Source organism: Nicotiana attenuata, unplaced genomic scaffold (genome assembly GCF_001879085.1).
Source record: "Nicotiana attenuata strain UT unplaced genomic scaffold, NIATTr2, whole genome shotgun sequence".
Taxonomy (NCBI): Eukaryota; Viridiplantae; Streptophyta; class Magnoliopsida; order Solanales; family Solanaceae; genus Nicotiana; species Nicotiana attenuata.
The window spans coordinates 51,049-76,657 of record NW_017671401.1 but is presented as its reverse complement, the minus strand read 5'-3'; the positions used below and the strand labels follow the sequence as shown (position 1 = coordinate 76,657).

At 38.5% G+C, this 25,609-nt stretch overlaps 2 protein-coding genes across 6 annotated transcripts in view; one reads left to right on the top strand and one right to left on the bottom strand.

The window, feature by feature from the left end:
• Positions 1 to 10,249: 10,249 nt before the first annotated feature.
• LOC109208062 lies at positions 10,250 to 19,543 on the top strand. 2 transcript variants are annotated; one of them, XM_019371074.1, is made up of 6 exons: positions 10,250 to 10,721; positions 14,482 to 14,612; positions 15,801 to 15,923; positions 16,597 to 16,724; positions 17,557 to 17,871; positions 18,540 to 18,627. In XM_019371074.1, exons 1-5 carry the CDS (start codon positions 10,508 to 10,510, stop codon positions 17,606 to 17,608), a joined length of 648 nt encoding a protein of 215 aa, XP_019226619.1. In that variant the 5' UTR covers positions 10,250 to 10,507; the 3' UTR covers positions 17,609 to 17,871; positions 18,540 to 18,627. The 2 variants fall into 2 exon arrangements, with proteins under 2 accessions (XP_019226619.1, XP_019226618.1); XM_019371073.1 differs by lacking the exon at positions 17,557 to 17,871 and adding an exon at positions 19,348 to 19,543 and having other exon boundaries at positions 10,253 to 10,721; positions 18,540 to 19,074.
• A 422-nt stretch (positions 19,544 to 19,965) lies between these two features.
• The window catches only part of LOC109208061, a 16,986-nt gene continuing 11,342 nt past the window's right edge, over positions 19,966 to 25,609 (bottom strand). For 3 of the 4 annotated variants that reach the window (XM_019371069.1, XM_019371072.1, XM_019371071.1), the window contains 3 exons: positions 21,745 to 21,793; positions 21,217 to 21,345; positions 19,966 to 20,362 (listed from right to left, as the gene is read on the bottom strand). In XM_019371069.1, the coding sequence (XP_019226614.1) occupies positions 20,239 to 20,362; positions 21,217 to 21,345; positions 21,745 to 21,793 (302 nt within the window). In that variant the 3' untranslated portion in view covers positions 19,966 to 20,238. Of the gene's footprint in view, positions 20,837 to 21,216; positions 21,346 to 21,744; positions 21,794 to 25,609 lie in introns of all 4 variants that reach the window. The other variant, XM_019371070.1, reaches the window with a different exon arrangement.

Genomic DNA, 25,609 nt, shown 5'->3' with positions numbered 1-25,609 from the left:
CGACTGAACTTAGAATGACACTCTAAGCTGCGTACGTACCTCTCCAAATAGGTTTAAAAAACCTTTCCTCACCTTACAGCGTAACCACTTCCAATTAGGAGAAATAATTGTGTCCCACACCAATTTTTTGTTTCCCACAGCCTCCTTGAGGTATCTATAAATACCATACACCCTTCATTGCATTAGTGCCAATTTCAATACCAATTTTAGCTTTTGCAAATTACTTTGAGTCTACTTTTGACGACTTGGAAGCATTGACGCGAAGGTAATTTCTTCTTCTTTTCTTGTGCTTTTCTTGTTTTGTTTTACTTGTTGTCTCTCTTTTTTTAAGAAGTAACTTCGTCAAACTACGAAGTACTATAAAAGTTCGAGACGAAGGCCTTTAAAAGTTTGTGATGAATATCTTTAAAATTTGCGGGAAAGACTCATAAAAGTTCGCGCGAAGATCCTTAAAAGCTCATGGTCAAGACCTTTAAAAGTTCACAGTGAAGACCTTTAAAAATTTGTGGCGAAGACCCTTAAAAATTTGCGACGAATACCTTTAAAATTTGTGGCAAAGACCCATATACGTTCGTGCAAAGATCCTTAAAAGCTAGTGGTCAAGATCTTTAAAAGTTCGCGGTGCAGACCTTTAAACGAAGACCCTTAAAAGTTCACGACGAATACCTTTAAAATTTGCGGCAAAGACCCATAAAAGTTCGTGCAAAGATCCTTAAAAGCTCGTGGTCAAGATCTTTAAAAGTTCACAGTGAAGACCTTTAAAGTTCGCGGTGAAGACCTTTAAAAGTTCGGTGAAGACCTTTAAAGCACGCGATGAAGACCTTTAAAAGTTTGTGGTGAAGACCTTTAAAAGCACGCGATGAATACCTTAAAAGTTCGCGGTGAAGACCCTTAAAAGCACACGATTAAGACCTTTAAAAGCGCGCGATGAAGACCTTTAAAAGTTCTTGGCAAAGACCCTTAAAAAAATGCGATGAAGACCTTTAAAAGCACGCGATGAAGACCTTTAAAAGTTTGTGGCGAAGACCCTTAAAAGCACGCGATGAAGACCTTTAAAAGTTCGCGGTGAAGACCTTTAAAAGTTCGTGGCGAAGACCCTTAAAAGCACGCGACGAATACCTTTAAAAGTTCGCGGTGAAGACCTTTAAAAGCACGCGATGAAGACCTTTAAAAGTTCGCGGTGAAGACCCTTAAAAGCACGCAATGAAGACCTTTAAAAGTTTGTGGCGAAGACCCTTAAAAGCTCGTTGTAGAAATCTTTAAAAGTCAGCGGTAGGGACTAAGTTTGCCACGAGCACCTTTAAAAGTTCAAGACGAGCACCTTTAAAAGTTCAAAACATGCGCCTTTTAAAAGTTCAGAACGAAAACCTTAAAAATCCGAATGCCTTTAAAATTCGAGGCGAACACCTTTAAAAGTTCACAACGAAAACCTTTAAAAATTCGAATGCCTTTTAAAAGTTCGAGACGAACACCTTAAAAGTTTGCAACGAAAATCATTAGACTCATGCGGGCCAGGAGTGTACATGCAGTTTAGGCTCGTGCGTCAAGGAGCATTGCAACTTCAAGGATAATACTTCTTTAAGAACTTGCCATTGATAGGGCCGATTCTCATGCCATCTGCATCAACCAGCTTGTAAGCCCCACTTGAGTAAGCTTCTTATACGACATATGGCCCATCCCATTTTGAAGTGAACTTTCCTATAGGTTTATGGGAAGTAATTATGGGTCTTCATACGGCAAGGACTTGATCTCCTACATGAAAGGATCTCGGGCGAACTCTTTTATTGAAGGCACAAGACAATCGAGCTTGATAACATTCAAGACTCTGTTGAGCTTCCAACCTCTTCTCATCAAGAGCCTCCAACTCTGCTAATCGAAGCCGAGCATTTTCTTCATCAGTGAAGTCTTCTTGAATAGCCAGTCGTAACAAAGGTATTTGACGCTCAAGTGGCAAGACGGCTTCGACTCCATAAACGAGTGAATAAGGAGTCGCCTGTGTTGGCATGCGGTGAGTCGTCCTATATGCCCATAGAGCTTCTTCCATACGGTCACTCCAATCTCGTTTGGATTTGGAGACGACTTTCTTTAACAAGTTGCATAGAGTTTTGTTGAATGCCTCAGCTAGACCATCGGCGGCAGCATTGTACATCGAAGAGTTACGTTGCTTGAAGCCAAAGAGATCACAAATCTTGTTCATCAGCCTATTATCGAATGGCTTTCCATTATCCGTTATTATGTAACGAGGAATGCCAAAGCGATAAATAATGTTTACTCGGATGAAACTTGCAACACTTTCCTTCTTTACTTCCTTAAGAGCAACAGCTTCAGTCCATTTTGAGAAGTAGTCAGTTGCAGCCAAGATGTATAGGTGCCCACCAGAGGAATTTGGCAGTGGTCCAAAAACATCCAATCCCCAAGCGTCAAACGGCCAGGATGCAATAGTCAGGTGCAACACTTCAGGAGGTTGATGAATAAAATTCGCATGGAATTGACAAGTCTTGCATCTTCGAGCATAGTCCAAGCAATCTTTTACCATCGTTGGCCAATAGTATCCCATCCTTTTTATATGGAAGTGGAGCTTTGGTCCAGACTGGTGTGACCCACATACCCCAGAATGCGCCTCTTGCAAAGCTTGGAGTGCTTCATCTTCCCCTAAGCATCGCAAGAGTACTCCCCCGAATGATCTTCTGTATAGGGTATCTTTGTAGTAAAGGAAGCGAGGTGCACGATGACGGATTTCAGTTCTTCTCCGCGGATTTTCTGGAAGTATCCCATAGCACAGGTAGTCGATAATGGGTTGTCTCCATTCTTCTTTCTTGACTTCAGAAACACAAGATGCTTGAGTTCATTTTCTTCACCTTCAGCCTCATTTGGTAGCGGTACTACCCATTTTTGGCAGACAGTAACTTGCGCTTGATCAGGCAGGGTTAAAGATAAAGCTAGGGCAGCTAAAGCATCCGCCTTCTTATTTTCTTTCCTTGGCACATGCTGAATAGTCACATCACCGAGCCACCCTATTAACTTTTTAGCATAATCATGATATGGGCGTAGTTTAGGCTTCTTGACCTCGTAACTACCTAAAAGCTGATTGACCACTAACTGAAAGTCAGCAAAGACTTCCAATTGCAACCGCTTCATTTCGACAGCCATTTCGAGCCCAAGTATTAGTGCTTGATACTCAGAAACGTTGTTAGAGCAGAGTTGCGTCAACGTAAAAGAGTAGGGCAGAACTTTACCTTGAGAAGTGACAAATAATACACCGGCACCAGCTCCTCCGCGATGTACAGCACCATCAAAGTACATCTTCCATGGAGGCTGAACTTCAATGACCATGGCGTCCTCACAGATAGTTCGTCAGTTAGCTCCCAATCATCAGGTATAGGGTGATATGCCAAGAAGTTCGCTAACGCTTGTCCTTTTATAGCCTTTTGTTGGATGTACACGATTTCAAATTGTTGAAACTGGAGGTACCACCTTGCTAGTCGATCACTAAGGACAGGTTTTGACATTACGAACTTGATGGGATTTGCTCTAGAAACCAAACGAACGACATGAGCTTGGAAGTAGTGCTTCAACTTTTGGATTGAGAAGACTAGCGCCAAACATAACTTTTCAATTGGCGAATAATTCAGCTCATTTGGTGTCATCATCCTGCTCAAGTAGTAAAGGGAGTTTTCTTTCCCTTCACTATTTTCTTGGGCCAACAACGCTCCAACAGACCTTTCTTGTGTTGAAATGTATAGTATCAGTGGTTTCCAAGTATAGGGGCTACCAAAACTGGAGGCTTCATCAAGTACGATTTAATGCTCTCAAAGGCATTGCTACACGCTTGGTCCCATTTGAAAGGGACACCTTTCTTCCTAAGGCGACTGAATGGTTGGCACCTCCCAGCTAGGTTTGAGATGAATCTCCTAAGGTACGCTAACTTTCCCTGCAGACTTTTCAATTCGTGAATGTCCCGAGGCTCAAGCATTTTCAAGATTGCATCTACTTTGGCTTGATCAATTTCAATCCCTCGATGTCGAACAATGAAACCAAGGAACTTTCCGGAAGTAACTACAAAGGCGCATTTCAATGGGTTCATCCTAAGTTGGTACCTCCGGAGCAACTCAAACACCATTCTCAAGTCTTTCAAGTGGTCTCCCTTCTCTCTTGATTTTACCACCAAGTTGTCAACATAGCATTCGACATTCTTGTGGAGAAGATCGTCAAAAATATTCTGCATAGCCCTTTGGTAAGTAGCACCAGCATTTTTCAAGCCAAAAGGTATTACCTTGTAGCAACAAATACCCTTGGGGGTACGGCATGCAGTAAGCTCTTCATCTTTTGGCGCCATGCGAATTTAGTTATAGCCTGATAAACCGTCCATAAATGACATTACCTCGTACCCAGTAGTAGCATCGATCATCAGTTCTGGAATGGGAAGCGGGAACTCATCTTTCAGATGCATTGTTAAGATCCCTAAAGTCAACGCACACTCGAATCTGGCCATTTTTCTTCCTTACAGGGACAATACTTGAAACCCATGTTGGGTATTTAACTTCACGAATAAAGCCAGCTTCGATGAGTTTGTTAACTTCGGTTTCAATCAAGGGAACCAAGTCCGGCCCAAAATGCCTTTGAGCTTGTTTAATAGGGCGAGCACCATTTTTGACTGCAAGGTGATGGACTGCTACTTTCGGGTCCAAGCCAGGCATCTCTTTGTAACTCCAAGCGAAGACATCCCTGAACTCCTTGAGTAACTCAATATAAGTGCTCTCTTCATCAGCTTCTAGTAAAGCACTTAGGTAGGTGGGTCTTGGTTCCTCATCGGTACCAAGGTTAACTTCTTTTAAGGCATCAACTATCGTCTTCACTCCTTCTTCAAGTTTGGGTGGAGCATCTTTTGCATCTTCATCTTCTTGAGGGTCCCCATCGTTGAAGGATATGTGATAACATGGTGAAACATCCTCCAATTCTGCATTATCCTCTATTGAAGATGGAACACCATTCTCGCCTTGTACAGTAACATGATACGAAGAACCCGCACTTTCTTCATCTTCGTCACACTCCTTAGTGTAGACCACAGTATATGGCTTTACCTTCAGTACTTCTTTACATGAAACCACAAGTTTTGTTTGTCGCCTCATTTTAGAAGGAACCAAACTTTGGAAATCCTCAGAGATATTCTGGATTTTGAGCGAAGCGGGTGTTCTTATGCTTTGAAAATTTCTCTGGAACTTGTTCCCCTTCTTTAATGGACCCAATCTTTCAAACACGGAGGTCCTCACAGGTGATTTTCCAAGTCGATCAAAGACAGAAGGCTTGTTGGAATCGGCAGATTCGTCTTCAACAGTGATATAATTGCTACTCAACCTTCTTATGGAGATGCGCACTGGTGAAGGTTGCTTGTATCCCAAACCTTCACGTGGTTGCCTCGTTGCAGCTTCTGATGGGAGCTTCCCTAACTTTGACGGCTCATTGGGATTGTATCCAGCTTTTGCAAATAGCTTGTAATTAAGCGTTAGGGTCAAAACCTTCATCTGTTCGCTTTGTAGGGAGTGCCCCATTCTGTAAACGATTTTGGGCTACAAACCCTACAAGCGGCTTTGAGGACAACTTTACTGCCTTAATTCGTTTTACCGGAAGAGTTAGCTCCTTTAGCGTGTTAGTTTGGAGATTAGATGATTCGCCCTCGTCTTTCTTCCTTTTAGTGACATATTGGAGCGTGGGACTTACTTTCTTTACAGAAGACGCAATACCCCCTTTATGAGATTTATTCACGTTGGCGTGTACCTCCTCAGTAACAGCTTTGGCTTTACCAAAGTCACCTAAGCTCTTTTAGTTATGGGCTCGTCATTCTTTCTTTTCATGCCATCATCAACTTTTATCTCCTTCACAATGCGGTTCTTCAAGTAGAACTTTGCATCGGCGAAGTGTGACTCTGCCTCGGTGAATGGCTCATCATCAGCAACTATCTTCTTCTCGACTTCACCCTCATAGTATTTTAAACATTGATGGTAGGTAGATGGAACCACTTTATTCTCATGTATCCAAGGCCTTCCAAGCAAGACATTGTATGAAGTTGTCGCGTCGATTACATGCAGCCATGCACTTGATTGCATATCTTCAATGGTGATTTCCAGCCTGATCGTGCATATGGCTCTTTGCCCCCTTAGTTGAATCCTTGGATCATCACACGACTTTCTGAGAGTTCGTTCATGGGAATACCAAGTTCTTTCATAGTGCGAATTGGCAAAATGTTCACTGAGGATCCTCCATCAACCAAAATTCGATTTACCCTTTTATCACGCATATAGCCAACCAGGTACAATGGGCGGTTATGAAGAGTGTCACCTAGCAGAAGATCATCATTTGTGAATGTGACTTTTTCCTCACAAGCATTAACTTCTTGAGGAGTGGACTCGATGAGCTTTTCTGGAGATGGTTCCAACGGTAGGTTATCACTCTTTTCTTCCCCTTTGTCAGCATGTCAACAAGAGGCATCGATACCCTCATGGGAAATCTTCGTGCGGAACCAACTTGGTAAAAACTCCTCCAAGGTCACTGGATTTCGTGGCTTTTGAGAATGGTGCATCTCCACTTTTTCTTTCTTCAAATGCCTAACTGGATTCTTTTTCGTTGATCTTTTTACCATCATCTTCCTTGTTGGTTGTTCTATCGATTCTTTTCATAGGCTCCTTTTGTGGTGCCTACGACGAGTCACCAACGTCCAACCTTCATCATCATCAGGTTGGTCGTCTTCAACTTTGTTATTCACCAGTAATTCTTCTTTTTTGATTCCTTTTAAACTGCATAACTCATCTAGACTGAATGAGCCAAAGGTGATAGAGACTTGGTTCGCGCTTGCTTTCTCATCTTCAAGCACGATCTTCTTTTCACGGGCCAAGTCTATAACTTTGTCCTTGAAGAAAAAGCACTTCTCCAGAGGGTGGATTACAAGTCGGTGATATTTGCAATAATTTGGGTCATTCATTTTCCCAGCTTCATTTGGTCGCTTCATCTCCGGAAGCTCAATGAGGTTTAACTCGAGGAGTTCTTCGAAAATGGCTGGCACATCAGAATCCAGGTATGGGTACTCTTTCTCCTACATTTCTTTTAGAGTCAACTTTCCACTTGGCTTATCTTGAAAAGAAGTGGATTTCATACTCTGCTTCTTGCTCACCTTTGTCGTGAACTTCATAGGTGACATGTTGACATTCATAGCTTTTTTGCTTTCAGACTTGGGTACGAACTTGCCCCACTTCCTGACTTCTTGCTTGTCATTCCCTTTGCGAGGTTCATAGATGGGCAGCCTTTTATTTCCAGCGGAGGTCATGCTCAATTCCATGTCATGGGCACGAGTTGCAAGTTCTTCAAATGTGCTAGGCTTGATACCTTGCAAGATGTAACGCAATCCTCAATGCATGCCTTGGATGCACATCTCTATGCCTGAAGCTTCACTAAGCCTGTTTTTGCAGTTGAGGTTTGCATTCCTCCAACGATTGATAAAGTCGATAACTGGTTCCCCCTTTCATTGACGAGTATTTGTAAGTTCTCTTATACTCACTGTACGTCTCGTACTATAAAAGCGATTGAGGAACTCTTGCTCTAGTTGATCCCAACTATCGATAGATCCAGCCTCGAGGTCCGTGTACAGTCAAAAGCATTTCCTTTTAGCGAGCGGACAAACTGCTTGATGAGGTAATCTCCATAAGTCCCAGCATTGTTGCACGTCTCCACGAAGTGCGCAACATGTTGCTTTGGGTTACCTTTACCATCAAACTATTGAAACTTTGGAGGTTGATAGCCAGCATACATCTTCAACATATCGACCCTTGCAGCGTACGGCTTTGCATATGTAAGGGAGGATTTGGCAGCAACTTCATATTTGTTCTTAATGGTTCCTTCAATGAACTCCTTCAGTTAATCGATTGGAATCATCCCTTCAGATGAGACAGGGATAGCCTTAGTGGATGTTGCTTGTCTTGGGGGAGAGTCACTCTCTAGAACTTCTGGGAGCTTGCCGGGTGCATGGGTGGATTCTTCTTCCATCAAGATTCCCACCCTGTCTGTTAGCTTGTCAATTCTAGCCTCTTGATTTTGCATGCATTTGGTCAAGCCAGCGATTGCTTCCGTCAAGTTTGCCAATTGCTCCTCCATAGATGAAGTGTTTGTCACCATGGCTTACATGATTGTCGTGGACGACGGAGAGTAGCATGGATTTTTACACAGATTGATCCTTGATTGGCTCACGCTATATGGTGTAAGTGGGGAGGATCCATCACTCGAAGCATCATCATCTTCCTTCATAGCAGAGTGCTTGGATCCGGAGAGGTCAAGCAGAGCAAGAGTTTTCTTGATCTTTTCAGCAACATCGCTTCCTTCTTCAGATGCGTTTGTGGAAGATCTTGCTCCTTTTGAGGATGAAGATCCGAAAATAGGGGTTGATGCGGACGGCACTTGGGGTGCTTGTTGTCCTAAAGAGTTTGCTTTGCTCCTCGTAACTGGTCCGAAGCTTCCAAAGGTAACATCGAGGATGCTTTCCACATCAGCGTAGAACGTAGAGTTAGCAGCCTTGGTGGAAGTTGAACCGGAGTTGATTTTCTTTGAAGCCATTTCAATATTCTCGGACTTTGGTGATTGAAAAGTTGAGATGAGAGGTAGAGATTATCCCACTTGGCGTGCCAGAATTTGTAAACAATAAATTGCGTCGAGAAAATTAAATCAGGACCGAAAAATATTGCAACAATCGTAGTATTTTATTTCGAATATTTGAGTGTTACAATCTCTATGAATCCTCTGATTCTACTCTTGAACAGTAAATAAAAGAGCTTTTGAGCTTAATCTTGAATTTTATTTTAATCCAAGTGCTTGAGGCCTGATCTTGATCTTGACGTATTTTTAATCCAAGGGCTTGTAGCTTGTTCTTGAATCTTCGTCTTGATCTTTTAATCCTTAGAACACTTGAATGCTTGTAGCTTTTAGAGATATCTGCAGCGTTTGATCCACGAGCTCTCTCTTGCTTCTTGTTATAACTTCTGGTCCTTTGCTGGGTTATGAAGACCCCTATTTATAGTTGTGGAAGGGAGGAGTTATGATAAGAACAAACTCTTTCCGACCAATCAAATTGAAGTGTGACATGGCCGCATTTGATTGGCCGAAACATGTCACTTGCACACGTGGCGCGATTTCATTGGCCTTTTAGTGTGACTTGGCATGCCTTGTCATTTTGACATGTGGCATGATCCTATAGGCTCTTCCGTTAAACTTGGCGCGCCACTTCATTTGACACGTGACACCAAACTGGGCCTCTAGGAAAATGGCATCTTGGGCTTAACGAAGTGGGCTCATCACTTTAGCCCAACTAAATGGGCTAGCCCAATGTATTAAGGCTTATTTATTTAATCCATACATATTGGACTGATATAATCAATTCAATTACATTAGCCCAATAAATTTATTTGAACTAATATATCTTGAATTTAAAATATAGTCCAAAATATTTTATGGATTTAATTCCAATAAATTTTATATGCCTACAGATATCTTTATTTATTGAGCTAGCTAAATGAGAATAATATTTATCATGTTCAGGTTCTTTTAATTGTTTTTTATAATTTCACATAACTCAAATGAATTATCTAATAATATTTATGTAATTTTTTTAGAAATTAGGTATTTATTGATAGAGGTACATGCGTAAAGCGCATACCCTAAAGACTAGTATAGTATAAATAAATATAAATAGATATAGATTACTCCTATCATGATAATCTCAATTAGTTACATATTATATACATAATTACTAATTGTATTTAAAGTAATATGCTAGGCTCCATTTTTTTTCCATTATAAGCTTCAACCTTAGCTAGTTTTATCAATATCTTTAAGACCCACAAGGCACAATCACCAAAATTCCTCAATTACAACTCCTTCATTCTAAAGTTTATATCTTAACTTTTGAGGGATTTGCTGAAAATTCGAGCTGATTTTGGTTGGAATTTAAGATTGAAACTCGAAAAGGAAGATATAATAAATTATATAAATATGTATTTTGTATGTTAGTTATATGTGTTTGATCGAATTTTGTATAACAAAAAGTGTATAAAAACTATATATAAGTTGTATATTTTGGCAAATTCTGTATAACAAAATACTATACTCTAAATTATATATTTTGATTGAAATTGTATGTAATTATAAAACAGCTTAGCTACTTTTTGAAAACTCAAAAACCTAGCTAAGGTGGGTAAATATGTCTCGACCGAAAAAATCCAAAAAGTGAATTTTAAAGCCTCGCATTGAAAATGTCCATGAGAGTCCGCCAGCGCTGACTACTGAACCTGAAATGGCAGAAGTCTCGAAAAATATCTTCTTCCCAAACACCATTTTCAACCTAAACCCAACACCTATTTAATATTCCGATCACCGAATAACATCTCCGGCTGCCGGAACCCTACCCAATTTCCCAATCTTCACACAGTAATTCCCAAAACTGCCCTTCTGCGCAACTTTTCATTTTCCCATGGATTTGGCAGAGAATCAGGAGAAGGTAGAAGAGAAGAAAAAGGAGGAGATTCGTGAGCCCACACGGTTGCGCAGATTGTTGGGGATTCTTTTCTTTTTGTTTGCCTTCTTTTCACTCTCATTTTCGCTGCTTTATTTAGCTGTTTTTCTAGGGAACCTATCCATTTCCAGTCCAATTTCTCTTCCCTCTCAATGCAAGATTGTCTCTAGCAGTAAGTTGAATTCTCTTTATTGCTGAATTTGGTATGTTTTTCTTTTAGAGCGTTAATTCCTTTTTCTTCTGAATTTTGTTTGTGGGTTTTTTGCTTTTGGAGGCTTGTTGGTTTTGGTTGCTAAGAAATTGTGGGTATCTGAAAACGAAGTTAAAAGTTTTTAGCATCATATGGATAAAAAATTCCCTTTTTGAGCTTGATTGGAGGGGTTTGGTTTTTAAGTATGTGTGCTTACTTACAAATTGTGGATCCCTGAAAGACTTAACAAATACTGGAGCTCAAATGGTTGAGTAGTCCTTGTTGCTGTGTTAGCTCCCTGTGGCTCCGAACTTTGAACTTCGAGTTTGATTGTTGAATTTCGCCTTTTCTTTCCCTTCTTTTCTCTCTCTGTGTTTGTGTGCGTGTGTGTGTGTGTTTTACTGTTTTTGGTTGCTATGAAACTTTTGTTGAGAAGATTGATGGAAATTTATAGAGATAGGAGGAAAGGTTTCTAAATAATATTCATTGATATGGAGAAAGCTTATCATTGAGTGTCACTTAGTGGGTGCTAGAGAAGAAACAAATTCATATCAAATATAAAAATGCCATAAAGGATATGTAAAGGAGTAGTCATAAGTGTGAGAACAGTGGAACGAATTATAGCAGAACTTTTCATTAATGTGGTTTACACCTAAGTTTTGCCTTAAGCCTGCACTTGTTTATCTTAGTTATGGATGAGCTAATCAATAATATACAAGCTGGGTTCCGTGGTGCATGATGGTTTCTGCAGATGATTTCGTCTTAATTGATGAAACTGGAAACATAATCAACTAGAATCTCGAATTATAAAGAAGCATTTTTGAGAGCAAAGGTTGTAAGATAAGTAGAAGTAGTCCCATAAAGAATGAAATTAAATTGAGATAGATAAGATTGAAGTGTTTATATGCAGGCAATTCAGATATCTTGGTTCAATCTTTTAGGAGATTGACATGATAGACGGAGAAGCAACACATAAATTTAAGTTATGATGGTCGAAATGGAGGATGTCACAAGAGTTCCGTGCAATAAAAAGATACCTACCAAAGTGAAAGGCTCCCTATAGAATGTTATTGAGGCTAGCAAAGTTATATGGAAGTGAATGTCAGGCCTTTAAGACAAAATATCCACCAGACTAGCATTGTGAAAGTATGGATATTAAGATGGATGAATACAAGAATAAACAAGACTAGAAATGATCACTCTAGCAGATGGTACAAGTTGCAGATACAAAGTATAGAATGACATAAGGTCCCTGACATAGTTTTTTCATGTCCTATGTAAATCTACTAATGCTTGGGCATAGGTGCAACACTATGAAGATTGAATGTGTTAAAAATGGATGAGGTACATTGATATCCGAATGAAAGAAAGTTGTTCGAAATAGATACAATCTTTTGAAATTTATGTGGATTTAGCAATTAGCAGAGCACAATGAAAAAGGATCCATATAAATGACACTGACGATTTGAGATTACACTGGTAAGGTTTTGTTGTTGTTGGTAGACGTTCATTAGGTTGATGTTTGCTAGTGTTTGCCATGTTTTTTTTTGTGTCTGGTTAGAAATGTATATAAGTGTAGGGATATGCGAGATTCAAGAATCCATAGTTTTAAAGAACCCCTAGTCAGTCAGTCTAAAAGACGAATTATTGAGTATTCGAATGAATGGTGTCCAAATAGAATGGAATGGATATAGAGGACTCGAATAGCTGACCTTAGCTTCTAATTGCGGCATACTTGTGTTGTTGTTTGATTGCTAGGAAATTGTGGATGTCGAAAATATGGTTTAAATAGTTTGCTGACTCTTAAAGACGACAACAACTTGGAGAGAAAGGAACAGATGAGTTTTTGAAGGAAAAGCAAGCACTACACTGAAGATAAGATCTGACAGTATATTTTGATTATTAATTTTTTTGGTGAAAACTAGAATTTGTATATGAAGAGGAGTCCTTATATTCTTATTTTCTTTGGATAAGTGAAGAGGAGTCCCTATTACAGTTCATAGAATCGCTAGATAGATAGTCGGGGTTTCTCTTTTTCTTTTTGGTTTCTTCTTGAGAAGTAATCCGGATGCACAATCTTTGTGTGACGCTACGCTTCTATAATACAACTACCGTTTCAAAAAAGCCGACAACAACTTTGGTGTAACACTACTAATACTTTGATAATGTTTTCTTCGGGTCAACCTTGCTGTGCTTAGCATCATATGGCTCAAAAACTTTCCTGGAACCAAACGAATTAAATTGTTAACTTGAGTTCGTTTGTTCTCGACTTTGAGTAAAATTAGTTATTGGGAAATGCTAAAGGAATTTGGAAGTTATACTAGTACCATTTACTTGCAAAAAGGAAAGTTAGTAGTACCATTCCTTATGTATTTTCTGATTAATGTCTTTTAGGCCTATTTAAGAGTAGCATATTCTTTCAAAGTGATATGGTTGAGACTTTAGAGCAAAGTTTGTAGGAAAGTTTATCCAGAGTCATCTCTATCTTTGGCTGCTATGACAAGTTTCTGTCTCCCATTGCTAGTAAAGTACATTGCTTTTTTTTTTTCTTTTTCTTATGGGTTCTGAATATGTACAAAGTTTGATTTCATGTTTGTGTATTAATCATGGGTTCAAGAGGGAAAGCTTTTAGATACAAGTTACTTCGAGTATCTTAGTTCAACAATTGGCTGACAATTAATGGTTGGACTGGTGATTTCTAGCCTTCTAACTGGTGGAGGTTATGCAATACGTGTGATGTGGTGTCATGAGACTGTGAAGTAGCTACCGTGGTTTCTGTTGCATATGGGATATGGCATTCGGGCTGTTTCTTCTCAGGGAAAGAACACACACCATTTATTAAAACTATAAGGAAGTATGATGCTGGTCAGCATGTCTTTATTGGTCATTAGCTTCAACTTTAGTTATAATGGAAAAGTTTAAGTTTTGTGCACTGACGGTGTAAAAATTATTTGCAATCTTATAAGGTAATTACAAGTAAATCATTGCAACAAGCATTAATTAGTAGCCTGATAAAATTGTAACTAACATGCTAAGCTACAGATGGTAAAAAAGAAAATTTTACACTGTTAGTGCATAGAACTTAAATCCATAAAAGAATTAAATGAAACCTGCTTCAAATATGATCATCTCATTATACAAGTTCCTTATAGAAGCTAGCACTTCATGTGACACCTCTCTCTCCATATAGAATTAACATACAGATAGATAGTCTATACGAGTCCCATGGATGGATAGCAATCCCATCCATAATCAGTATCACCTCTAAGTTGGGATTATATCCCTTCTTGTTTTGACCAACATACCAAATGATCCCTATTGCATGTTGCAGCCGCAGCCTGGAAGCTTTTCCATAGGGTTTCCATGTAAGAGATGAATTTTCTCCTACTCGAACAACTTACTTAGACAAAACTAAAGGATTAATTTTCTCCATTGATGCCTAATTTGGTTAAAGCATGTTTAGCAGTAAATGCACTAGTGCATTCTTTTCTTGATGAAATACACAAATGCATTAATTTTTATACTTCCTGCAACTATTTCTGTAAAATTGCTACAACTTTGTTACAAGGAAGAATGACAAAATACCATATCCTTGTTGGCCAAAGGACAGAATGTCACCAATCAAAAAAATCTCAGTTCCTTATTGGCTACTGATTAAGTGTCTTTCACCAAATTTTGATGTGATTCAGTTAATTCTCATTTTATGTTTCAATCGAAAGCAATTATCTTATGTTCTTTGCAGGTGTGGATCTTAGGTCATCTAAAGTCTGTGAACTGGGTTTATTGAATTATAAAGCAAAGCATGTTCTTTACCCTTCTGAAAGAAAGAAGTTTCGATGTCGTTATGATTACTATTGGGCTTCTGTATTTAAGGTAACTACCACTATTTGTTGTTCCTTGAGATATTATTTTCCAGTTATAGTTCTTTTGGTGTACATGTTGATAAGTTATTAGTATCTGATTATCCATTAATGCGGTTAAATTTCTTGAAACGGAACATTGTATACTTGTTGTATGAGTTGCATCTCCAGGTTAGATTTGTAATAAAATTCCGCTTTGACAAAAAAGGAGAAACTTCTTGTACAATTAACCTGATATTATATATCTATTTCTTTTGGAAGGCTAATAATAAGTGGCTCTGTAACTTTTAGTTTTTAATAGAATTGATTGTGTTTTTGTTACATGTAAGATTCTAGTTTCACCCAATGTACCCCAACTTTCACTTTCTTTATATAAGTGGTGATGTTATTAGATTTCCTGACAATTATAATTTTCTTCCTTTTTCTGGATAAGTATTTATCCATTTCTTCCCTTCTCTGTGCCGTTCTCTCTCTTTCATTGGCATTCCATTAGTCAGCAGGACTTGATGCATTTGAAGCTAAAATTGCCTGACAAAAAAGAGTTCGAAAATTTTCAACTCGGAGCTATCCATGAATCACTTGGTTCTGACCTTTGTATGGTTCCTGGCCATGAGATGAAGGCATTTGTTACAAAGCATTTCTAATTCATTCTTACATGTTAATTTTGGAGAATGAACCAAATATGGATTACTTGTCGAAGTTGCTGCATCTTGTTATTTATTTTATTTTTGTGGACCATTTTATTTTGTTCTAATTTTGGTTTTCTTCTTCTTTTCTTTGTGGGGTGGGGGGTGGGGCATAGATACTTCCCTAGATATTGACTGTTCAGAATTGCTTGCTTATGCATTTCTGAAGAACAAAATACATTTTTACATGTTTATCCTAGAGAATGACTTATACAATTACAATAACAACTATGCCTCAGTCGCAAACAAGTATATGAATCCTCTCATGTTAATTTCATGCCAATGGAGATTGACTTATCAACAAAAAAAAAACTTTATACTGAACCGAATATGGATTACTTTTGAAAGTTGCTGCATCTTGTCATTTTTATTCACTTTTCTTGACTATTTTGTTTGTTTTAGTTTTGGGTTTCTTTGTTTTTTTTTTTTTTGGGGGGGGGGGGGGTCAATACTTTCTTAGATATTGATTGTGCAGAAATGGCTCAATTGCTTGCTTATGCATTTCTGAATAACAGGTTGAATACATGGATCATTCAGGTCAGGCACGACTTGCATTAGCAGAGGCACCTAATGAGGCCCTTCCATCTGATTGTAGACCAAACTTCTCTACTGCATGGTTGACAAAGGATAAATTCAAGGTAGATACTGGACATAGATGCTCACTATTTGAGTATGAGAAACAAACTTCTTAACATGAAATTTATCTCACTTAATCGTGATAACTTTTTTCTTATGCCTTCTATTTACTCTGGGAATGGTCCCTACTCCTAAAATTGATGACATGATTCCTTTCTCTATTAAATTTATATCTGGGGTGTTCCCTGCTGCAAGTGTATTCAACTCTGGCCGAATGATAACCTTAATTTTCACTTGTTACCTTTTAAATGAATTTAGTGTTGCATCCATGCATGTCCCCTATTTTTCAGTTCTGAAGATAGAGCTGTCAAACAACTGGTTTTATAATAAGTAAAGCAATGAATTCTAAAATTAATGGCAGGAACTAGGAATTTTGAGCAGGGGTATTTATCTGAAAAGGAAAGCCATTAGTCAGCATGAACAATTTTTGTCATTATTTCGATTTATATGTTTGTGCCAATTACTACATCAAAGAGTTTCTACTGTGATCTTAGATTGTTAGGAGGTTAAGTGTTCAGTTTGTTTATATATGCTTTCTTCTCACTGGGTAGATATCTGATGCATTATGTGAAGCATACAGTCCCAATTAATGATCATTAGAAGAAGAATCACTTTCCTCCCGTTCGTTTTCTTTCAAAATTTAGTATCTTCATGCTGTCATGCTCTTTTTTTCAGGTAAACAAGACTTATGAGTGTTGGTATACATTGGGAATATCTAAAGTGCACATATATGAAGATGGCTTTTTTGATTGCCAAGCAAAAGATCCATCAACTATTGAGATGTTTATTCGCTATTTAATCTTGTGAGTATTATTACTTGAGCAAAATGTTGTTCTTGTTCCTTCTTTAATGTGTTCATGACGTGATTAAAATATTCACCCAAATTCTAATATAATCAAGTAATAGTTCTCAAAAATTCTGGAGTTTTGTCTGTTGCCTCCTGGATCTTTTTTCTTGATGTGGAATCTTCTTATTGTTTTAATATTACTTGAAATCGTTTGTTAATCTGCTTTTATGTTGTTCGCACCACCCATACTGCTCCTTTTGAGGATCAAAGCCTAATAATATCAAGCAAATTGGTTGAGTCTCTCTGATCTGCCCATCTTTCTAATGTAAATTGTGAGGTTTCCCACTTGGTCTGCTAATAAGTGGTAAATATAATGCATTTCCTGCTACCCAGATATGATATTATCTTGATAATTGCTTTCTGTTTTTATTACTTATGCTGCATCGTTAGGTACTGGATACTCCCTCCTACTGCGCTCTAGTCTCTCTGGTCAGTTAAAGAAGTTTGGAAAATGTCGGCATGTGCCGTTTCCTGAATCTTAGTCATGCTTCCTAACATTGTAGACCTTGGTGTTTATTATACACAGGCCTTTCGGTATATAGGACTGTATATGCTGGGATTTCCATTATTAATGCCATTCGATCCTGTTCAATGTTTGTGTGTAACGTGTTCAAGATTTTAATATGGTCGGCTTATTGAACTATTTTCAATGCAAAAATTAGGAAAAAATTAGTTTCAATCATTGAATTATCAAGCAAAGTTATATGAACATTCATCAAATTTGCGTAATTTGAAATTATACGGCGGTAACAAGATTAAAAAAGAAACTGGAATATGAACTTTAACAGGGAAAGAAGGAAAGGAAATGAGCAGAGGGACAAGGAGAGATCTGGATTGTAGATCAACGGAAAGGGAAATGGTCAATGAACCAATTGAAACCATAAGTAGGTGGTGATCACGTGGTTTTGCCTTTCAATTGGAGGTGGAGAAAGGGAAGAAGATGAAATTGTAGCGCAACAAGAAGGAAAAAGGAACAGTGGGATCACAGTGAGAAGGGCATCGGGTTTGTCTGACAAGAATGGACTTTGATCCGTCTACCAAACGGCCCTTTACGGAATCTCATCCATCATCAAGCACCTTTCCAAGCACCAAGTTATAAGATGGTCTTGCTTGCTACTTTAATTCTGTTGCCTTATTATTTATGCACTGTTCTTTTATTATCCGTTGTTTCAGCTTTGAAACTCGGGGATAACGGACCCGCCCTTCTAAGTTCTCTTCTTAAATACTGAACTTGCTGCAATAGCTCGGTGTCAAACTCTTTGCATTTATTGGATGAAATGGTTTCCTCGAACTCCTTTTTGAGATTAAACTTACCTTAGTTTGGGATTGAGGCACGGAACTCGTTTAGAGGTGACATTCTCTACACTGGTAATTTGAACTGAACATGAATAAGCTCAAAGTATGGAGTTAGCTTAGAAACAGTAACTCTGCATCTGACTTTACCTGAAACTGGAATTTGATATATTAGCTTTGAAATTGGTCTCTGTTGCTTGCTAAAGCTAACTATGCATCTGACATTACTTTAAATTGATCAGGACTGAAATGTTAGCTCATATATTGTAGTAGCCAGCCAAGAATAAGTACGATTCCTTGAGTCCTGGTTGTCAGTTTGCTATGAGTTACCGTTTCCATATTTCTTTCTACACCCACCCTATAGGTTTGTGAAAAATTAAGATCAAACAGCATGAGGGTCACACTCGCTAACATTAATAATTTTGGTTTTCTATTACCAGCCTTATTCATTTGTCTTAATTGGATATTATTGTGGCAGGTTCATGAGGATATTAAAGTCTTGGTATGTTAGCGGGGCTTCAGCCTGGCACTGGAGATGGGAAGCTGTAGCTGGAGTTATTGCTGGTTTCTGTACTTCCATGATATCAATCGTTTTTTTTGCACTCTTACAAAGGTTGATCTCTCGCATCTATCAACTTTCTGTGACAAGAAGGCTTACTCTGTCTCTCAATAAAGTCCGGTTAAAGAGAGTTTGTTTCCTGCTAGCTTACGTGTCATTTAGTAGTTGGTTGGCCATTCAATATTTCAGAAGGATCGGCCTCCCTGAAATTGCAGTTCACTATAGCATGTAGCACTCATTTTTGTAGTAGTGCAGGAGCAGGTTGATCGGCAGTTCAATTGGAAATGCAATATCCTTGTACCAGTAGACACAGTTTTCACATAGTGTTTCTATCATATTGTTGTATTGTAATTCCTTGTGTACAGAACAAACTGCAGGAATAAATACTTGTAAAGAGTTATCCCCGAGCAATATATTGTGCACGCTTGAATGAAGTCAATACTGTAGTTCTCAGGTGACTATTCATCTTTGCCATTCGAGATTTTGCTCTTCAGAACAGATAATACCTGAATCTGGTTGGTTACAGTGGGATCAGGTTAACTAGGAAGCTTGTAGCTTAGCTACCACCTTGATGCCTTTTACTAGGAAGCATGAGCATATTCTTTTTTTATTTTTTATTTTTTTTTATGACCGAGATATCCATGCGGACCAATGGTTCATGGTTCGGAACTCGGTGGATAACGGGCCCGCTTCTCTACTCAAACACTTAAGCTTTTGTTTGTGGCAGGATGACATGCGCCTTAACTCACACATCACGTGTTGGGCTCTTACTACTAAACCAGAGCCCTCGAACAGAAGTATCAGCATATTGTCAGTTACTATCCGTGGGAGTTTTATGACTTTGTTGTGATACTTGTTAAAGTATTAGTTATGGCTGTACTGAATCGTCTTTTCTGTGCTAGAGCTTTGCATCTTTTGCTTCACCAAGTTTACTGTCCATTGAATTCTACTGGCCCCTAGATTTTCTTTGGCTTTTTATTGAGTCTGCCTGGTTTAGATGCTCAAACAAGATAGAACAGTAACTTTAATTCTGTTATTTAACTGATTGCACCGGCCATATTCTGGTTGCTACTTGATTTGTTCTTCCTTTGTTTCTTATTCTACCACTGCGTTGCCGCACTTCCTGAAGAACATTCCCTTTAAGTACTAATACTAAAGTAGAAATGCTGATGTATTTATTTAATTTACTAATACTATAGCGTTGGACAACATCATCAATTAGGAGGAAAGAAGGATAATTAGTCAGGTAGGGGGTTTTATTGTTAAAAGAAAGAAAAAACATGAAATACTGATAGAAAATTCAATTTTCAACAGATATTAGCCGAAAGAAGTTGAAGAAAAGAAGGAAATAAAGAAAACATTTTAAAGCTCCACAATAAATACATAGGCATCTACAATGTACTCACAAAATGTTCAAGTTCATCGCAAAATCTAGATTTCTGTCACTTTAAATGTTCTTATCACTTGATATTTGGTATAAAGTATAAACTGAAAACATGAAATATTCAGTTGAATTCAGCCAAACAACCCGATAGAACTTCCTTAGAAAGCACATTTGGATTGGAGCTGTTAAAAAACAACGCTCGTAACCTTGGCAGTAGAGGTGGAGGCATCTAATCTAAAACTTTCCAGATTCTGAGATGATCCTCTCAATTTCTCCAAGAAGGCGCTCTTTTTCTTTGACCAAGTCCTCGTTCTGCTTCTGCAGCTCTTCAATTTGCGTAGTTTGTTCAGAATCCTTTCTGTGATTAGAAAACTCTGATTATCAAAGATTGCTTTACCTTTCATTGTCATTGAATATATAGTACTAATAATGCTAAGATGGGGTAAAAATCCAACAAAACTACATCTTTGATTAGACAACAGTAAAAAAATGCATTCGAGCAGGATCTCATTGTACTTGATTTCTAGGTACGCTACTGAGCTCATTTCTTGTTTTCTTCTTCTTCTTCTTCTTCTTCTTCTTCTTCTTCTTCTTCTTCTTCTTCTTCTTCTTATTTTTTCCATACTTATGGAGTCGGGGATTTTATTAAACCACCTAAGCTAACAAGCCTGAGACATGGGCTTTGAGAAGGTTATAATGGAACATGTTTTGAGAAACTTCTGCATATTTACAGAAGAAAATTGTTTCCAATTGGTAAAACCAGTGGAGTGCTTATACCAGCCAACCTTGAAATCTGATGCATGATAAACCTCATGACATGCTCAATTGTTACCTGGTTTCCACAACAAATGGAAAGCATGCAAAAAGTTAATACTAAAACTAGGACGATCGCTTTTTGCTCCTTTCCAACTTCAAAAACTTGGTTTTGATATCATACAGTGTAACTGACTTATCAATGGAGAAAGCATTAGTTTCCAATCCCAGGTCTATAGTATCTAGTGATCCTTGCATGTTTGCATAATCACAGATTTGAAGAGCAATCTCAAAATTGTTTCACGTAATTGATAGCTCATATTAAACATGCTTGGAAACATGGATAGATATTATCAATAAATGAAATTTGTTTCTTCCACAAAACTGAAGTTTGTAAGTATGATAAATTTGACGCGTGTTTTTGGCCTTTAATGCATCAGGTTTTGTGTTTGAACGTACCTATTCATAAACGCCAAATTAAGTTTAAGTGAACGGACTTCCTTCTCCAGATTCTCACAACGCTTCAAAAGGGATTGCATATCTGAAGGAATTGCTGGTGTTAAATTTCTCTCTTTGGCTTCTGCCATTCTGCATCAACATATATCGAGACCAATATGAGGGTAGCAGTTTTCAAGCATATGAATAGACCATCAAGTTATAGCATCAGAATAATGTGCATAACCTTTGCAAGTACTTGCAATGAAAAGCATGCATGTGTTGTTTTCCATTTATAGAAGCAATAATATCAATCGAGGCCTTACAGAACATCAATGAACTCCTATAATTTTCAAAAACTAATTCTGATTTCTGCTATCAAATCATTACAGGAAAATAAAGGGTGGAAGTCACATGCGTAGGCAGAACATGTGCTATCCACAACTAGTTTCTACATCCAATAGTTTTACCAACCAATAGAAAGACTAATGATCACTAAAATGAATGTAGTAAAATAAGATTCACACAAGTTCTGAGAATAGTTCTACATACTTCCGAGACCGCTCCACCCTTCGCTTCTTTGTAGGATCTCCATTTTCCGCTGCATTGGTTTATGCTGGTTAGAAGTGAACGGCATGAAAAGCAATTTTGTAACAGCATGCATTTCATGTTGATAGGTTTATAGTACCTTAGCTTCATGTTTTGATGATCTAACAAACTTACTGTCAAAGAATCAGATAAGGAACCTGATACACTTGGTACACAACTCAATCAACGGATTCAAGCTTATGTGAGTTGCTATGACTTCAGAAGATAAAGAATCAACACAGGGACCTGATCCCCTTGGGTTCTCCTGACAACAGTACGAAGTCAACTCTCTACAGCTGGAAAGTGACTGCCTGCACTGAACACGCAAACAGTGCAACAGTCGCTTCTCACTCGGAAGGACCTTGTACCAACCGAGTGACTACATCATTCAAGTGATGTCATCCAAGTTGTATTAACAATAAACATTACAACAAAACATCACTTGAACACTTGAGAATTCATTCAAGCATTCTAAGCATCTGACAATCAAGCATTCAATTCTCAAGTGCATCAAGAACAAAGTACAACACCACTACGAACCAGTTCATATAGTGAGTCTCTTGTATGTCCTTAGTTGAGTTGTAACTTTGTAATTGTTCTTCATTGTAATTCCTACTGTGCTAATCTAGAAGCTTTAATTAGGAACCCTTTGTAAACCATAAACTTTTAGTGTTTGTGTCGTGACTAGAGTTAGTCATGAGTTAAAGTCTTTGTAATAGGTGTATTGTGAAGTGGCTTGTAATAGGTGTATTACAAGTTAGTGAATGATTAAGAGTTTAATTCCTAGGTTGCATAGGTTGTAATCTAAAGATTGCTCATAGTGAAGTTGAAATCCTACCACTGTAGGTCGTCGTTTTTTTATCCCCTTGAGCAGGGATTTTTCCACGTAAAAGTTCCTTGTTCCATTTACTTACTATTGCATTAGCCTTATCTGTGGAAACCTATATAGGACCTGGTCTTTATATAGTTTGGTGGACTCATATATTCTATCAATTAGTATCAGAGCGGGTTATTTCTATCAGGTTAACACCTAGAAAGGATCCCCATGGCTGCTCCACCAAACTTCGAAGAGGGTCAGTCTACCTACAGACCACCTAGGTTCAATGGCCAATATTATGGGTGGTGGAAGACAAGGATGCATGACTTTATCATGGCTGAAGATTCCGAGCTGTGGGATGTTATATGTATGGTCCTAATGTCCCTAAAAAAAGGTCGGAGATCCTGCAATGATAGTGCCTAAGACGAGGAAAGAATACAACGATACTGACAGGAATGATGTGGAGAAAAATTTTCGTGCCAAGAAAATTTTGGTGTGTGGTATAGGTCCTGATGAATACAACAAGATTTCAACTTACCAATCTGCCAAAGAGATATGGGAAGCTCTACAAACAACACACGAAGGAACTACTCAAGTAAAGCGATCTAAGATTGACATGCTCACCACGGAGTATGAGCTCTTCGGAATGAAGGACGATGAATCCATTCAAGACATGCACACTCAATTCACTTCCATCATAAATGAGCTACACTCGCTTGGTGAAACATTCCTAGGAACAAGCTCGTGAGGAAAATTCTCAGCGTTTTGCCCAGTTCCTGGGAGAGTAAAGTGAATGCCATTACTGAAACAAAGGATTTGCAGGAGCTGAGTATAGATGAGCTGGTTGGGAATCTGAAAATCTATGAAATGAAGAAGAAGAAGAAGGACAGGGAAAGAAGAGAACCAAAGAAGGAAAAGAACCTGGTACTCAAGGCAGAAAGCAATGACTCAAGTGGCGAGGATAGTGACATGGCTTACTTAACCAGAAGGTTTCAGAAAATGGTTCGAAGGAATGGACGTATACCCAAAGAGGGGCAGTTCTAGCAAGCCAAAGAATTATGACCTTTGTCATAAGTGTGGAAAACCAGGGCATTTCATCAAAGATTGCCCTCTCCTGAAGCAAGAACACTTCAAATACAACTCTGACAAAGCAGCCAAGAGGAACCCAGTTCCTGATAAACACTTCAAAAGAAAGAACGTCGCTGACAATGTNATCGACTTACAAAATGTGCCCATAATCTGCCAGTTAAGACAACTTACACGGCTGAAGATTATGCGAAGTTGTATATCAAGGAGATTGTTAGGCTTCATGGTGTACCAATATCTATTATATCAGACCGAGGAGCTCAATTTACGGCTAACTTTTGGAGGTCTTTTCAGAAGGGTTTAGGCACACAAGTGAATCTCATCACTGCATTTCATCCACAGACTGACGGACAGGCTGAACGTACCATTCAGACACTTGAAGATATGCTACGAGCATGTGTTCTAGATTTTAAGGGAAATTGGGATGACCATCTTCCACTCACAGAATTTGCCTACAATAATAGCTACCATTCCAGTATTAAAATGGCCCCATACGAGGCACTATACGGGAGGAGATGTAGATCACCAGTTGGATGGTTCGAAGTCGATGAAACAAAATTACATGGGCCAGATTTGATTCACCAAGCCATTGAGAAGGTGAAAGTGATACAGGAGCGATTGAGGACGGCACAAAGCAGGCAAAAGTCTTATTCTGATGTCCGACGTCGTGATCTGGAGTTTGAGGTTGGTGATTGTTGCAACTTAGGTTCATAGTTTTACTTAAACTTTAGGTCAAATATTATTAAGCTTTTCTCCCAGTATTCTTGGAACTACGGGGTGATCTACCCTCCAAATTAAAGATCTATGAGTCTAGTTTCCAACGCATTAAACCTTTTATCAATACGGCATTGGAGTAGAGAGATATAGACATTTTTGCGAGACTGCACAAGCTGCTAGGTGACAAGTAGGTGGGTCACCTACTTGGTTAAATGATAGCCCAAAAAGAGGCAATTTCGGGTCAGACAAAGAGCTCATTAAAAGGCTTATCTCCTGCAATATATCCCTCATTATATTTCACAAATAACCATACCTAAACCCCTGCAAACTTCCTCCCAAAAATTATCCACAAACCCTAATTGATTTTCCCTCTCTTTCAAGTTCAAATTGGGGGTAAACCCTAGAGTTTGAAGAACCAAGATAAGGGCTGAGTTATCCAACAAGTAAGGTGAGTTTACTGCTATATTTCATACATTTATTCTGCTGTGAATTCATGGTAATTCGTTCTATACATGTAAGAACTCACGGGACGGTGATCGGAAGCCGTGAGTTCGAGTTATTCACTTGTAGCGGACTGTTTTGTGGATTGTTTTGTGTTGCTGTTGTACTGCGTGTTTTACTACTATTTTGTGGAGTTTTGGAGGAGGAAGGGTGTGGAGAAACACCATATAGATTTAGGGTTGTGGGCTGGTAGTTCTTCGTAATATTTCCGGGTCGTTTGACACGACTACGGTGGCCGTCGTATGTATGAAGTGATTAGGTTGTGCGTGGACTGTTTTGGGAGGCTCAATATGATTATTATTGATGTTGTTTAGGCTGTTTGGTGATTGTTTGGAATTGTGTGAAGTCATATATATAGGGGAGGTGCTGTCCGTTTCATCATAAAATAGGTTGTGGTCGATACATAATAGTTATGACGCTTGAATGGTAACTATAGTATCGTTTCTCTTATTGTAGACTAAGGAGTCGTGAAAATTGCATAGCTTGAGATTGGGGCAGTATATACAAGGTATGTGAGGCTATCCCTTTCCTTCCTTTGCACGACTCCGATTGTACATAATGTAATGAACGAGCTTCCAAAGATACTCTACTCTTAGAAGCTAGCAATACTTACATTGTTTCCCCTCTTATGGAACGAATGATGTTGATGTTGCTTCTCTTATTCTTATGTTATCAATGTTATTGGTACTTCCTGATTCTTATAAGGTT